This window comes from Tigriopus californicus, chromosome 12 (assembly GCF_007210705.1).
Source record: "Tigriopus californicus strain San Diego chromosome 12, Tcal_SD_v2.1, whole genome shotgun sequence".
Classification (NCBI taxonomy): Eukaryota; Metazoa; Arthropoda; class Copepoda; order Harpacticoida; family Harpacticidae; genus Tigriopus; species Tigriopus californicus.
The window spans coordinates 10,839,695-10,855,601 of NC_081451.1; the positions used below are offsets into that span (position 1 = coordinate 10,839,695).

Consider the following 15,907-nt stretch of genomic DNA (forward strand, 5'->3'; position numbering starts at 1 on the left):
GACGGAGGGTCGAATTCTAACCCTTGGCATCTTTGGCGAAGCCAGCAAGATGGGAATGGGGGTGGTTGCTTATGCAATTTCGAGGACTGTTTCGGGTGAAATGGACTCGCAACTCCTCTCGAAAAGCTCATTGATGCCTAAGAATCTTCGTAAAGGAGAGGCCATTGAGGACGCCCTCTCCATAGCCAGGGCAGAATTGGTTGCACTTGTTATGTCGGTCAACATGGGACTGTACCTGCTGAATGCCAACAAAGGTATTGTCAGCTCGAAAGATATAGTCTATTTTACCGACTCATTGCTCAACTTGCAAAGAGTCAATCGGGGAAAGGGGCGTTGCAAAATGTGGGAGAAAAGACGAATTTGCAAAATCCTTCTTAATCTTCACGATTCGGAGGTGCGGTTTTGTCCAGGTCTTCTCAACCCGGCAGATCTTCCTAGTCGGGGTTGTACGTTGGACGAATTAACTGAACGGACCCAATTCTGGACGATGGGACCGTAATTCTTACGCAACCCAAAGACGTGTAACTAGACGCAACCAAAGGCCTATTCAACCAATGCAATCCAAACAAGAAAATTATTCTACATACCAAATAACGAATCTTTTGAAGCAAGGCACGCCTGGAATAAAACAGGATGTTGCCATTTATTTTACACAAATCAAAGCCATCCATGTCTCAGACCTTGAGGAAAAAGAACACCAGATACGCCTTGCTCACAATAAGATGAACAGTCGACGGGAGCTTCTTTCAGCAAAACTTGGACCGGCTCATTTCAAATGTTGGATCATGGTTGGTTATTGTGAAATCATTGGTTTTGACCCAGAGGTTGGCATGCAAAGTGCGAGAACCAACATGGCAGAGGGAATTACGTGGTCGTTATCCCGTGTACGGATGGCTTAATCAAGCAGAACTAAAGTGGGCTGAGATGGTAATCATCAGGAGAGCTCAAAGAAAAGACGTTTCCTGACGAGATTGAGATACTCTAACGCGGGAAGTTAGGGCACGAAAATAAATCAAACAAAAGATCGCCGTTGAAACATCATCCAGTTCATTGGGATGACGAAAACAAAGTGATGAGGTTAGAAAGTAAGAAATAGTTACAAAATTAAAGAAAATAGACAGCAAATGATCACGACTCTTATAAAGCAATGTGCCCATCCAAGGGCACAAAAAGTTTGGCTTGTTCTGTTCACATGCTTTCACAAGAGCCATTTATGTGGAAATTGTCGAAACTTGCGCCACTCGAAATTTCTCGAATGCCTTTAGAATCTTCATTGGACACTGTGGAAGGCCAAACATGTTTTTCTCAGACAATGCAAGATACTTCGACACGGCATCCAAGCATTTGACGAAGCTCCAAGCTCTAACGAATCTTGGAAGATTAAAAGCTGAGAAGTTTGATGGGGATACTTCTATCACTTGGCAGTTTAGTACTCCAGACGTGCCTTGGACAAATGGTGTCACAGAAAGAATGGTCGGAATTTTCAAACGCCAGCTACGAATTGCCTTGCAGAAAGACTTACTGACCTTACGTGCCCTGGATACACTGATAAGTGAGCTTAAGTGGGTTATCAATGATCGACCATTGGGAGTCACAAACCAGAACCCGGGGGAATGGAACCCTATCTCACCAAAGCTGTTAGTTTATGGCCGATCAATGAAGGAATTCACAACACCAGGCACCACTGAACTATCAAAAATCAACCACTCAGATTTATGGCTTGAACGGAACAAGGTTCTCAATCGTTTCTGGGACAAGTGGAAGAAGGAGTACCTTCAAGAATTGAGTGTAAACAAAAAATGGTTCAAACCTGGGGCATTAGCATTGAAACCAGGTGATGTGGTAATTCTAAAGCCGGACACACTTGAAAAGAACGTGTGGAAATTGGCAAGAATTGAAGAGGTCCGTACTAATCAGGACAATGTAGTCGCCACTGCAACAGTCAGATTACCCAATGGACAACATGTACAAAGATCTGTTCGACAGATTGCTTTACTTGAGTCTGACTGTAGCAAACTTCAGGAGTCGGCGTATGATTGTGCCCTAACCTGGGTTTGGATGGCCAGCCACTCTCTAAGTTCCAACCTCCTGAGCTTAACCGACCCTGCCATTCTAAGGTTCATTATGAACGGGACGACGCCCTTGAGGAAGCAAACACCGCTTATGCTGAGTCAGTTCCGCAAAGGGATGGGCCCCAGGAGGTTGGCACAACAAATGTAGCCTTTCAGACCCACACAACTTGAGAAAAACGCGACGACGCAACGCCTACTACAATAAATAACCATTATTAAAAATACAAAGTGCACAAGCGTTGTTGTACCAAAGAAGAAGAGCTTGCATGGGTAGTTTGCAGCCTTACAACCTGCAAGTATTTAGCCCATGCTGTAGATAATGAACATTTCCGAAAATTTACAGTCAATGCCCTTGAAGAGGAAAGCTCAAATTAAATGCTCAAGGTTCATTTCTGCTGTTGAACTTGAGATTATATCCCAAGATCCATAGTAAATCCACACTACTTAAGGAAAAGTTTACACTCTCTTTGAGCGTGGAATCCTTTTCGGGAGTCTGTCGGAACGGGTATGAAATACTTTACGAATCTCGTAATTGGAAAACCTGAAATTAGATGCATGCAAACATGGTAATATGAGCTGACCAACCAGCTATTGATTTTTCCGTATCCGCACACCAGACTTAATTGAATATTCAACGAATAAACAACGCACGTAAACAATCCAAAAATATATCTTATCATTTATAAGTATTAGTGTATTGGCTAACTATTGGTCGTTACACTCGTTATTCTAAGCAATTACACGATGACCGAAGATTACGTAGCTTTTAAAGACCAAATCGGTCAAAAAAAAGTGCAAAAATTCGTACTTGCATCATTTTACACTGATTGTTCCTATTTCCAATCAAAATAGCTCTTTCAGTCATTCTTTTGAAATCAGAAAAAAATGTTTCTTTGAATGCTTACGCAATCTCTACAAAGCTTGAAGCAATAAATAGCTTACATGAAATCTATTAAGGATTGATTGCTAGTTGTTTATAACCAATCCAAGTCCCAATCTAAAACAAAGAGTAATAGCACATATCAAAGTGAAAATTTCTCAACAACGTTAAAAAGTTTGAAAGCCAGAGGAGAGCACTAGTTTGTCACAAGTTTTTATTAGGGATTTCAATTCAGAATTTGGTCATATTGTCTACGATTTAGATTTATGCGATTTGTGACAAGTGTGGCTAATAATCGCACTCTCCAAGTGGCAAGTAAATTAGACAATTTAACCATTGATGTTTACTTATGTGCAATCTAAAAAAACAGAAGTTCAAGGAACACAGGACTATATTGAATGCCAATTGAAATTTTTGATCCCCAACGACAGCTGAGACAACATAAATTTTACGTCTCGCGTAATCTTCCAAAACCTCTGGCCAATAGGAGACGAGCTTTAGTAGCCTTACTACGTACGGAAAGCGGGAATTGAAATGTTTTTCAGGCAATCTATGCAGGTTATTTAGTCGTACTTGACCAAGGTGAATTCCCTGACCCCAAGATTTCCCTAATCATAACACACAGCTCAAAGAGGACTGTCGTCCAATAGCTGTGCTAAATACTGTATCTAAAGTCATCGAAATGGTGGCAAACAACCAGGCCATGTAATTTCGCAAAAATTCTGAGGCAACAACTGAGTCTACTCGTATAAAGAGAAATGCATTTGATTGATTGGAATTGGAATTATTCATTTTCCCTGACTACCGTCGCTGTCCAGTGGCGAAGTCGTCCTTAGCTAAAGTTATGGAGTAGAAGCGTCAAGGCTTCGAGGTGTCTTTGCAAATATTTGATCCGAGTTCTATGTTGGATGACTTGGACAGGAACATCCTTGATGGGAAACTTCGGTTGGTTGGTTTGATCTAGTGAGTAGGTGTTGGGTGGGATCATATCTGACCAAATCAATCGAAGGCAGGATGACAAAGTTGGATTCAACACATCAGAAGAAATCAACGAGCCGTTTGGAACCATTCAATGGAGTGTTATTTCCCGACACTCTTCTTATTGTAGACCTTAAGGGTGTCTACCAGTGTCTACTTGCTCGGTATGCATGTTCAAAATAGCGTAGCGTGGGATAAGCATGGCAGTGTTGGTCTTTATAGATAGATATCTGTGATCTTAACCATTGGAAATGATAGCGTTAATTACATCCACGACAAAGATGAAGCGTGTTGTTATTCCATGCTCGTGCTCATACTTATCAATCTACAAACTATATAAAAACCGTTCTAGTCAGTAATAAATACTCTTGTCGTTGATTCCCCAATGAGAATGAGCCATGGTTAAATTTGAAGGAGGGTGATCGAGAAAAATTGTTCAGTCTTGATCATTGATCATATGAGTTAAAGCGACGTTTTATTAGAGCAACTTGTACGCTGATTTCATGACGAAGCAAATCCAAAAAAACAAAAGGGATTAATTAAAATTGTTCAATGCTTTTTGTTCTTTTTCTGTTAGCTTTTAAGCAAAGCAAGGCACACGCTTTGGGTTTAAAGTTCAAAAGGCTCAACAATCAACAGAGCAGTTTGAGCAGATTAGAGGAAATAAACATTAACAGGTACGCTTTCAAGCAATCATTAAAAATTATATTTTTCTTGACGTTTGTTTCTTCCCCCAGTAGTCATAAATCTTTTATTGGACCAACTTGACCCGGTCGGACAAATAATTGGATGAATCATTTTCAAATACCTGCTTTTCAATGTTCGTCTATGATCCATAATCATGAAAAGGTGATGCAACCACTAACTTTCCAAGTTCAAATGACTTTGAAGACTTTCACAAACTTGCAATTTTTTCCTCTTCAATTGGTGTGTTCGTCTCGACTCTTGCGAATCAAAATGAGACATTTTCTAGCATTGTGTTTGTTTCGAGTGATCCAAGCTCAAATTGGAATCCCAACCTATCACTTATGTTTCCAATCCACACCAATCTCTTCTACCATCTTCCAACAGGACAAGATAGGCGAGATTTCTAACTCAGGGTTTGAGCCTTATTAGTCCATTAGCTTACCTTCACCCTTGACCTTCAATCTTTGTTCCAGCTCGGTGACCCAATGTGCCATTCAATGCACTCGTTTGAGCAATTGTTCTCGATTTATGGACGATGGAAAGAAATGCCATCTTCTTCAAAAAGTTCCCTTTCTCCAGGAGGTACTTGATCACGGTCCACTTGTGAATGTTCATGAGATCCAAGGCAAGAAATAATTCAAACATAGTTATTGGTTCTAGGGATGTCAAGTAATCGCAAGTGTGTTTCTCTTGGTTCAAATGTCACTCAATTACTATCTTAATTCGCCTCTTTGTGATTTGGCGCCGGCACAATGTAACGAACTACTTATAAAATATTGCGTGGAAACAATTTTCAAAATGAGAGCACGTAAAGTTCCATTGGCTTTGCCGTCAAATTTCAGAACTGTTCGTTTTGGTCTCACATTCTAATTTTGGGTGCTATTCCCTTTGATCCTATTATAAGTAGTTCGATTGATTTAATTGAAATAAATGATCGCTCCAACAACAAACCTGTAGAATATAGGCCAGGTCGAGGATTGTTATACCCTTTGTAATATTTGCTTGCGTTTTTGTACGTTTTATCGTTTTGTTCTTCATTTTGGAAAAGAAGGTAAACTGTGCAAAACATGAGCGTTTTACATTGCACATTGTAATTTTTACATTGGTATGATTTTTGCTGACTTTAAAATCTTTATTGCGAGAATGTTTTCCCCTTGGATCGTTACATATATTTTGTAAAAAATGTTAATAGATAGTCCAATAACCTTTGTCTTCTTGTCCCATTCTGGGTTCCTTCCTTGACAAGCCTATTTTGAGACTCTAATGTGTTACACTTTCACTATAAGAAACTGAACGCAAGGACGATCTTCGTGAATTGAGATTGTTTCACTAACTCGACAATCTATGCTATCCCACTCTCCGGACAGAATGGTCACATGTTATGATTTTGGGCGGCTATACTACTGACGGAGGCGCCATAAATGACATTGAGGTCTTAAATCTGAAAACCATGAAGCATTGTTCAAATCCCTTCCAATTACCCGAGGGTCGCTACGGTGGGGCAACTTACATTCTGGACAGACACCTCAACTACGCCTTGGGCGCGGATAACGACGGCGAGAGGACGGACACTTTTCAACTCGATTTCCGTTACGGAACATGGAAAACTACCAACCTTTTGACTCCACCAATGGTTTATTCCATATCAACTCAGATTGATCCTTCAAGGGTTCTCTTGGTTGGCGGACAAAACGTTTCGAGAACAACTATTGTGCACTCCAATGGATCCGTATTTTCCGGACCACCATTACCGCACGACGTTTTTCGGCATTGTGTTTTGGGTGTGGATGAGCAACACATTTTTGTTGCGGGTGGAGTGAAAACAGGCATTGGCCGAACCAAAGATACCCTGGTACTCAATTGGTCGGATCAGGTATGGGTGGCACAAGACCCAATGGTCCATTTCCATAGGTCCGTCACTTGCGACACTTTTTTGGATGTCAGTAATCGGTTGAGTATTCTGGTGGGTCAGAGTTCCTTTGAAATATTCACTTGGTCGACGCGGAAATGGCGAGCAGGTCCCGATATGTTGGGGGACTATAATTGGGGAAATATGGTACGATTTGATGGCATCCTGTATTTCATGGGTGGGAAAGAATCCTCTGAAAATACTAGGAGCAGAAAAATCTTTTCATTCGATCCAAAACATGAAACATGGTCAAGAGTGCCTTTGGATCTGCAGACTGGGCGAACCAGTTTCGGAATTGCTAAGATCCCACCTGGTGTTGTGAATTGTTAGGTGGAGGCATATTTGAATAAAAGTTGTGGAAAATACAATGCCTTTTTTCTACAATGGAAGTCAAACTTGCACCATCAGAATTGAATTCCTCGATGCCATCTTTCATTTGCCATATCCGACTATTTACGAGAAAATAATGGTTCAATCTGACATATGACCAAATTGGTGTTACACTCCATCCCTCCTACTTACAGCGATCATTATGAGAACCCTGTTCAATGGGTCAGCTCAATGAATGATCTTGGGATACTCTTACAAGACGATGGCGAATTAGGAAAGCATGTCCAATAAAAGTAAAAAATCCTTTCCAAGAGTGGAAATGGATCTATTGAACATTCAAGCCCAGAAACAAATTGTCTTTTGAAATGCAGTAACAAACAATTGTCCCACCACATCTCGAAAATGTTTCCCACATCTTCAAGAGCGCTTTTACTGTACATTGCCTCGTTCCCATTACACTCCTCTTTCCTACTTAACTATTTTTTGTTCAAGGTGGTCAACCGGACTAAAGGTTCTGGCGAATTCGATCACAACAGGTGAAAAACTGAAGAAAAGGGGGCAAGAAATTAAATAAATAAGCCGAAGAACCTAGTTCAAAACACGACCACTTTTGTGTCTCTCATAGTGGCCCATAGACGACAAAGTACCACGAAATGTCAAGACAGAAATCGGCACCAAGTGTAGGGGTCCATAGTTTCTCGACCTTTCAGGGTACTGAGTCGTCCATGGGGCGCTATGAGAAACACAAACACGTAATTTCTATTTTTAGAGGTAGATTACTCCCCTCATTGTCAAGCAATTTCTGTCTCAACAGTGAGCAAGAAGCGATATATTTCATGAGCAACTCCCTAAAGAAAGATAATTTTGATATCCCGCCTCGACTATGGTTGATAGGAACCTTAGTGATTTTTCGGGCATTGTAAATGTAGGTACATAGTGGTCAAATATATTCATATATAACTAACCCCGGCAGGACAGTGTTCGGCGTTCTGATCCCCTCACTCGGTCTAGGTCCAATGAGATTTCTGTGTTCCTAGTAGTATTGTCCTTCAGAGGTTCCGACGGGAGTGAGTGGTGCAATCGGTTGCGTCGGCTTTATGTTCTTTTGTCACGTTGTTGGTTTGGATGTATCAATTATGAATGTACAATTTTATACTAACGCAATGATCCGCCATTAGAACGTAAGGAGGTATGCAAGCTAGACCATTTGGACCACAAGATATGGTTTGGAAGGGCCAGGCGGTTTCAAGTAGGTTTTATCGAATCTTTATTGAAATTGAAAATATCATTAGGTTGAGTGAGACCCTTCCCATGATTATTTCAAGATATATAAGATATTTCCCTTCCAAAGCTTCGTCAGATTAAAGTGTATGAAATTCCGGTTACATCTTAAAAAGATACCAAGCAATAGAATATGTCATTCTTATACAGTGAAAAATATTTCACTTTTTTGAAGCATGTAGAACAACCTGAAAGTAGTTTGCACTATCCCCTAAAACTTCTGTAATGTAATGTCAATGGTTGCCAATTTTGATACCATAGTTTTCATTTCTGACATTAGTCAAGCGTGATCATGAATTGTGACAAAGTTCAACGTGTTCACACTTTACCTAAAAAATCCTGATATCAACCCCAGCTTCAGAGTCTGTGTACAACTTTCTGAACTTTTAAGTCATGTGACCCTTTTTCATTTTGTGATTTTGTCCCATCTTTCTTTCATAGTTCACATAAGAGAAGATTTCCAATTCCCAAATAATTCTTCATGGGCCTTCAGATGAAAGAAGAAAGATTTTGTAAAAGTATCACCTTGTACATTTGTAACACGAATGATGGATTTCTCGTAACACGATTCCTTTTCTTGAATGCTTTTGGATGTATGAGCATTTTAGTTGTGAAATCGTGGAATATTTCTTTTTGCTTGGTTAATGTACCCCAATCCGACCCCAATCTGGGGATGCGTAGGAGATGGTGATATGGCCGGAGTGATCTTCTTTGATCTCACGACAGCTTTCGATTGTGTTGACCCAGATCTGCTATGCCGCAAACTAGAAGCAATTGGTTTCGATGCACATAGTACTGCGTGGATGTCCTCTTTCTTGGGTAACAGATCACACAGGGTGGTTGTTGGAAAAGGTCTATCGGAGAAAACGGAAGTGACACTTGGATGCCCACAGGGGAGCGTCCTCTCCCCCCTACTTTTCCTTCTTTACATGTCAGACCTCCCCTTATGGACAAACGCTTCTATCACCGCGTATGCAGACGACATAACCATGTTGCTGAGAGGCAGGTCCTACCACAACTTGGTCGAAAATCTTGAACAAGAGGCTGACTCCGTTTTGAGATTTATGGCCTCAAATTGGTTAGTCGCGAACATGTCAAAAACACAATTTCTGTTCGTCCCAGGAAAAGCTTTAAGTGTGCAACCTCAAAACCCACAACCAATCACAGTTAACGGAACCAATCTCAAACCACTCTCCTCTGTGAGTGCTCTCGGTTTTGAAATATCCAGTGACTTAACAAGCAAGCTTCATTTTCGAAAACTGAACATCACAATAATGCAACGACTGGCCATCCTTGGTCGCCTAAGCCAGACAGTGCCTAAACACAAGTTAAAATCAGTAGTCCATGGACTAATAATATCCAACTTAAGGTACGGCCTGGCAGTGTATGGTACGTGCCGAATACGCAACGTCGATCCGAAAACGGAGAGCATGGTGCAACTCCAGATCACTCTGAACCGAGTTATGCGCTTTCTGCTGGGCAAGACTCGGGCCAACATGGTTTCTGTCGAGGACCTAATAAAAGACAGTGGCATTCCATCAATAAATCACCGTACCGCGGAGGTTCTCCTCCTTGAAACATTCAAAGCGATGTCGCGAAATATCCCCTTCGTATCCGATAAATTAGTGCCCGTACGTCGGGAACTGGGAATACAAACGCGACAAGCAGGAGCTACCGTCCTTACTCGACCTCACCCAACGAAAACGTCCAGCAACGCGTTTGAGTTAAAAGCAACTTCAATTTAGAACTCCATGCCAGAAGAGGCAAGGAGGGAACCAGACCCAGCCATGTTCAAGAAAAAAATAAAATGCTTTGTAAAAACTTTGCCAAATTAATTCTAACGACAATTTTTGTAACTAAAAGTGTACTAACACTTAAGAAAATATACATACATACATCTCTTTGATCAATACAGATAAGAATTTCGGCTCCTTTACCGTTCACTGAACTGTCGGCTCGTAAGTCAATGTTAAGCTCATAATCAGAGTAATTGCGGGTCTTGTCCTCGGAAATCATGCCGCAAATTGCACTCTATCATCATTTTTATGATTTTTATATTATTTCGATCTTCTGAGTCAGTTACGCCGCTCTGTTGTTCACCGTCCCGAAAAAAGAGTGTTATACCATCCACGCAAAAGAGAGATTGAAATGGTGAAGCCCGAGGTTCTTGGACCTCTAAACCATCTTGTTTAACAGTCACTTTTCCACTTATAAACTGTAATGGCATAATTAATGATCTGGGGATCTCCTTCCCCAATTCCAATTCGGTTTCCGGAGAAGCCACTCTACCACCTCGGCAGCCACTCTCCTCTATGAAATTGTGCATTCCAACATCAGCAACAAGAGGAGAGTGTATGGATGCTTTGTGGATTTCTCCAAAGCATTCGACAGGGTGGACTGAACGCGGTTATTCCTCAAACTCCAACTCTGGGGAGTTCCGCGTTCAATCTGTGTCCTGCTGTCCGACATTTATGCGGGACTCAGATGCTCCATTCGTTCTGGTGAGGACCTATCCCCCTGCTACGTCACTTCCATTGGCCTTCCGCAAGGGGATCCACTATCGCCTATTCTTTTCAATCTTCATGTATCCGACCTGCCCGAAGCTCTTACACCCCAAGGCCCCACCATCAATCGTTTTCCAGTTCAATATCTACAATATGCAGACGACCTAATTCTCTTGGCTGATTCAGCCATGGAATTGCTAAATGCCATCAATGCGCTCCATGATTATTGCCAAGTGAACAGCCTTCAAGTCAATAACATCAAGACGAAGGCCATGGTTTGCCATAAAGGTCGTCTGCCTCCCACCTCCTTCCACATCAACTATGTCGGTTTCACCTTCTCCACCCAACTCTCATTCACCAATCACCTCAAATTCACAATAACTAAGGCCAGGGCCAGGATCGGATACATATGCAATGGACTTCCCATGAAGAATCTTCCCCTCCCAAGAGTCCTTCAACTCTTCTGGATGTACGTCACCACAATTTTTCTCTACGGCCTACACCTTTGGCTTCCCAACTCCGCCCAATCCGCCCTCAAATCCGCCGATGCCACCTACACCAAGTTTCTCAAGCGATTCGTCTGCATGTCCCAAATATGCCAACAATGCATGGACACATTTTCTATGTGAAGCCGAGCCCTTCACCATCGGGCTGGCAAGGTTAGTGTCCAACAGTGTTGGGAACCTGACCTTTCCGGAGGTGATGTCCGGACACAAGTTATCATTTCCGGTCAAGGACTTGCTAACACCTTATCGTCCTTGGCCCCATATCCGTTAGGAGTATTGGCGGTCACGCACCTTTGTCCGTCTACCAGCCAAATGCCATCAGTGACGGGATTTCAATCTGGCCCATCCACTCTACTGCAATAACCAAGATTTTCATCACTTACCTCTACCTACCTGTCTTTGTACTATCTGTAACTCACCTCTTCTCTTTTTTCATGTGCACTGAACCAAATCTAGTCATCTCTGCTGTGATATCACTATTCGAATGTTTTATCGTTTTAACCATTTTAGTTTTTTCTTTTATTTCTTTATCCATAGTTGTGTAAGTTGTTTAATTATACAATTCTATTATTTTACAAGTTGACATGACCAAGAGTCGCAACAAAAGATTTATTTATTTACTTTAAATGTGAATCGAAAGAAAGAACCAATTGTAGCGGCTACCATTTCCATAGTTTAAAGGCTGCATTATCTCGGTCAAGTTTGATGATCTGTGGTTCGCTATTTTTGAGGGTTTGTTGTGTGGACACAAAAAGGGGCCATAATAAACACACAGTTGCATTTGATACTTTGTCTCTGTAATTTAGCGCATTTAGGAAAATCCCCTAAATTGGTGCCCCTGACGTGATCGAGTAACACTGTGATGGAACTGTATGACGTCGCCGGCCAGAAGGTCGACCCCAGCACCCTGGTGCACGCCGCGGTCGACTCTAATATGGTCAAGGTCCTTCAATACATCGACCAGAAGATGGACTCCAAGACGGCCCTGACCCCGCCCGCAGTTGCCCGTGACGGCGGAACCCGTAATATCCATCAACTCCACGCTGGCCAAGATCCCGCCTTTCTGGTTTGACCATCCAGAGCTTTGGGTGCGCAAGTTGGAGATTACGTTCCTGAACAACACGCCCCCCATCACCAAACAGGAAACTATGTACAATCGCATGGTTGCTGGATTGGACCACAAGGTAATCTGCGAGGTGGAGGAGCTTGTGGCAGAGATGCCCGTCAACAACCCATACGACAAGCTCAAAACGGCCGTCTTGGACGCATTTGGGCCCGTAACTGCTAAGAAGGAAGAGATGTTATTTGCCATTGACGGGTTTGGCGAACGGTCTGCTTCAAGTTTTCTTCGCCATGTCAGGTCGTTGATTCCAGGGACCTCCTGCAGTTGTGGCTTGCTTCGAGCATTTGTGCTTAACCATATGCCAAAAGAAGTTAAAAGGCACATGGCCACCTCCTCCTTCTCTGTCATGAAAGTTGACGAACTCTGTAAGGAGGCAGACTCCGTCATGGACAGGCTCGGCATCAGAACGACCATCAACGCCGTCAGCCCCATTGCCACAACTGACAGGGTCATCTCCAATGAAGAAGAGAATCTCAAGGAGTTTATACTTGAGAAGCACCGGATGTCTGTCAGTGCTGTGGTGAAGAAGGAGTGGAACATGGGTGCTGAGCCGTGCAAATGGTACAAGTCTTTCAAGCCTGGCAACAATGGCAACAGCAAGGGAAACGCCCACGGCGGATCCGCAAAGGGGCGCGGATCCAGCCGCAATTAAACGTAACACCTCGGTCCCCTCCCTCCACCTCTCATCCTTCTACTTTGATCCTGCCTACCTCTGAGGTCGTCCTCCAGCCCCCGGCATCACCCAAACACTCATGTGGGCCCAAAGTGTCCCGGTACCAGGTATTGAGCCGTCAAAACGTGATCAACGCCTACTACGCCGCTGCCGCGGCTGCGGGCGGGCGCAAGACCATGACGGTAACTTGTCGTCAGAGTGGCATGACCTTTTTGGTGGACTCCGGCGCCGACGTGTCCGTTATCCCCGCCAGCCGCCAGGATAAGACGGGGGGAAGAAGTCTGAGCCGATGTTGGCTGCTAATGGGTCCACCATCGCCACCTACAGCCGCCGCAACATTCCACTTCACATCGCCAACCGGCTGTACACCCAGGAATTCTGGATTGCCGATGTTGCTGGACCCATACTAGGTGCGGATTTTTTCGTACAACATGACCTCTCCATCGACCTGGGTCGCCAAGTGCTCATGGAAAATGACACCTATGCGGCCATGAAGTGCGACCCTGAGGATCTCAACTTCGTTGCCCACATACATCCGGAGATCTCCGGCCTGAAGGGCCCTTCTGAGGATGACCCCCGTTTCCTCTGCATCCTGGACGAGTTCCTGACCTTCTTTACCAAAGTTCAACACCCCAACACTCAAACACGGAGTGGAACACTTCATTCCGACTGAAGGACCGCCAGTGTTTGCCCGTGCACGGCGGCTTCATGGCGACAGGTACATTGTGGCCAAGGAGGCCTTTGAGGACATGGAGGCCAACGGAATAGTTCGAAAATCAAACTCGCCGTGGGCTAGCCCGCTACATGTAGTCAAGAAGGCTGACGGAGGTTGGAGGCCCTGCGGCGACTACCATGCCCTGAACCTTGCTACTCGTGATGACCGATACCCTTCCCCCACATTGCTGACCTAGCTAGTTGTCTTAAAGGCACAAGGGTTGTTCTCCGTTGTTGACATGGTAAAGGGTTTTCACCAGATTCAATGGCGGCCTTCGATGTCCCCAAGACCGCTATCATCACCTCGTTCGGACTCTATGAGTTTCTTTGCATGCCATTTGGCCTGAAAAATGCTGCGGCAGGCCTTTCAACGGTTGATGGACCAGGTGCTGGGCGACTTGTCTTGCGTTTTCATCTACCTGGACGACGTGTTTTATTGCCTCTGGCTCTTTGCGGAGCATGAGACCGACCTGCGTAAGGTGCTTGCTCATCTGCCTGCAGCAGGGATTGCCATCAACCGTAAAAAATGTCGGTTTGGCCGTTCAAAGGTTGACTATCTTGGCTTTCACATCTCTGAAGCCGGGGTAGCACCCAAGGAAGAACAAGTTGAAGTTATTTGCAAGATGGCAGCACCCACAACAAAGAAAGAGGTTCAGCGATTCCTTGGGATGATCAATTTCTACCGGCGTTTCCTCCCAGGCTTGCCCATCACCTCGGCCCCTTCACGCTGCTACTACCGGCTCAAGAAGGACTATCCTGTTGAGCATGCCATTGAGTTCTTGGCAGCCTTTGAGTCCGTCAGGGAGGCTTTAGCAAAGACCGTGCTGCTTCACTTCCCCAACCCTGAGGCCGAGTCGGCTCTGTTTGTGGACGCCAGTGACTCTGCGCTTGGTGCTGAGTTTGCCCAGAGGGAAGAGGATGGCCAGTGGTGGCCAATTGCCTCTTTTTTGAAGAGGCTCTCTTCTGCTGAACAGAAGTACTCCACGTTTGACAGAGAGCTTCTCGCAATTTACAAGGCCATTTACGCATTCAGGCACTTGTTGAGGGGCGCAGCTTCACTTTCTATACAGACCACAAGCCCTCACGTTTGCGCTCACCAGTTGTGCTGACAGGTCCCCGCACCAAACCTGCCACCTGGCCCTACATTGCGGAGTTTTACCACTAACCATCAGGCATATCAAAGGTGTGGAAAATATAGTAGCCGACACCCTCTCCCGTCCCACCAACTCCTCAGCCATGCTCAACGCCATCCTAACTCCCACGGTCGACTAACCGCCATGGCTGCCGCCCAGGTCCCGCTCCAGGTCGCCAGTGAACAATTCCCTGCACTCAAGCTCAAGGCCCTTGAAATTGTGTGTGTTGGGGTCATCTGCGACCTCTCCCAACCTCGCCCCCGTCCACTAGTCCCGTTGACGTTCAGAAAGGTTGTGTTTGACTCTGTCCATAGCCTCAGCCATGCTGGGCCTGCCCTACGGCTGTTGAGGTCGCGCGCCGTTTTGTATGGCCTGGAGTCCGTCGAGATGCTAAGGCATGGGTCCGTCTCTGTCTTCCCTGTCAGCGAGCAAAGATTTCCCGCCACATAAAGGCTCCTTTGGCCCATCAACCTCCGCCGGATCGCCGGTTTGAAAGCCTCCATGTTGACCTAGTTGGTCCTCTTCTCCTTCCGAGGGCCGAATCTACTTGTTCATCATTATTGACAGTGCAACCCTTGGGTTGAAGCCATCCCCCTGAGACTGCCACAGCTGTTAAGTGTGCCCGTGCACTGATCCGTGGATGGATCTCCCGCTACGGGGTGCCCAATGACTTCACCAGTGATAGAGGCGCTCAGTTTCACTGGGCAGATCTGGGCCCTCTTGCCTCCTTGTTGCATCAGAGCGTATAATACCACGGCCTACCACCCACAGGCCAATGGAATGGTTAAACCCCTTCACCGAACCCTCAAAGAGTGCCTAAAGGCCAAACTCGTTGACGGCCGTTGATGGACGAATTGCCGTTGGTTCTTCTTGGTTTGCGGTCCGCTTGGCAAGAGGAGAGCGGATTCTTAGCGGCGAAGCTTGTTTTTGGCGCCCCTTGCATCTCCCGGGGGAGTGCCTGGAACCCACTCCCCGTGACCTCACTGCAAGCCACCTTCTCCTTCGTCACTTGCGGGACAGCCTTCGTGGAGTGGTGCCTCCTCCAGCTGATTTCCACGGTGACCCGCCGTCCATGTCCCGCAGAATTTGGCTACGGCTAAGTATGTTTATGTCAGAC

General features: G+C 44.8%; 1 protein-coding gene across 2 annotated transcripts; it reads left to right on the forward strand.

Annotated features, from left to right (window-relative positions):
* Positions 1 to 3,915: 3,915 nt before the first annotated feature.
* On the forward strand, positions 3,916 to 6,970 carry LOC131891763 (uncharacterized). Of its 2 annotated transcripts, none has more exons than XM_059241413.1 (3): positions 3,916 to 4,094; positions 5,091 to 5,242; positions 5,985 to 6,970. In XM_059241413.1, exons 1-3 carry the CDS (start codon positions 3,967 to 3,969, stop codon positions 6,854 to 6,856), a joined length of 1,152 nt encoding a protein of 383 aa, XP_059097396.1. In that variant the 5' UTR covers positions 3,916 to 3,966; the 3' UTR covers positions 6,857 to 6,970. The 2 variants fall into 2 exon arrangements, with proteins under 2 accessions (XP_059097396.1, XP_059097394.1); XM_059241411.1 differs by lacking the exon at positions 3,916 to 4,094 and adding an exon at positions 4,870 to 5,030.
* The last annotated feature ends 8,937 nt before the right edge of the window (positions 6,971 to 15,907 follow it).

What these genes read in the sequence shown, in the direction of transcription:
- LOC131891763 (XM_059241411.1), top strand. Translation starts at nt 4,888, where the DNA reads ATGAGACATTTTCTAGCATTGTGTTTGTTTCGAGTGATCCAAGCTCAA. An exon ending in GGCGAGATTTCTAACTCAGG is followed by an intron (nt 5,031 to 5,090) that starts GTTTGAGCCTTA and finishes TCTTTGTTCCAG; the next exon opens with CTCGGTGACCCAATGTGCCA. An exon ending in GAATGTTCATGAGATCCAAG is followed by an intron (nt 5,243 to 5,984) that starts GCAAGAAATAAT and finishes CTCTCCGGACAG; the next exon opens with AATGGTCACATGTTATGATT.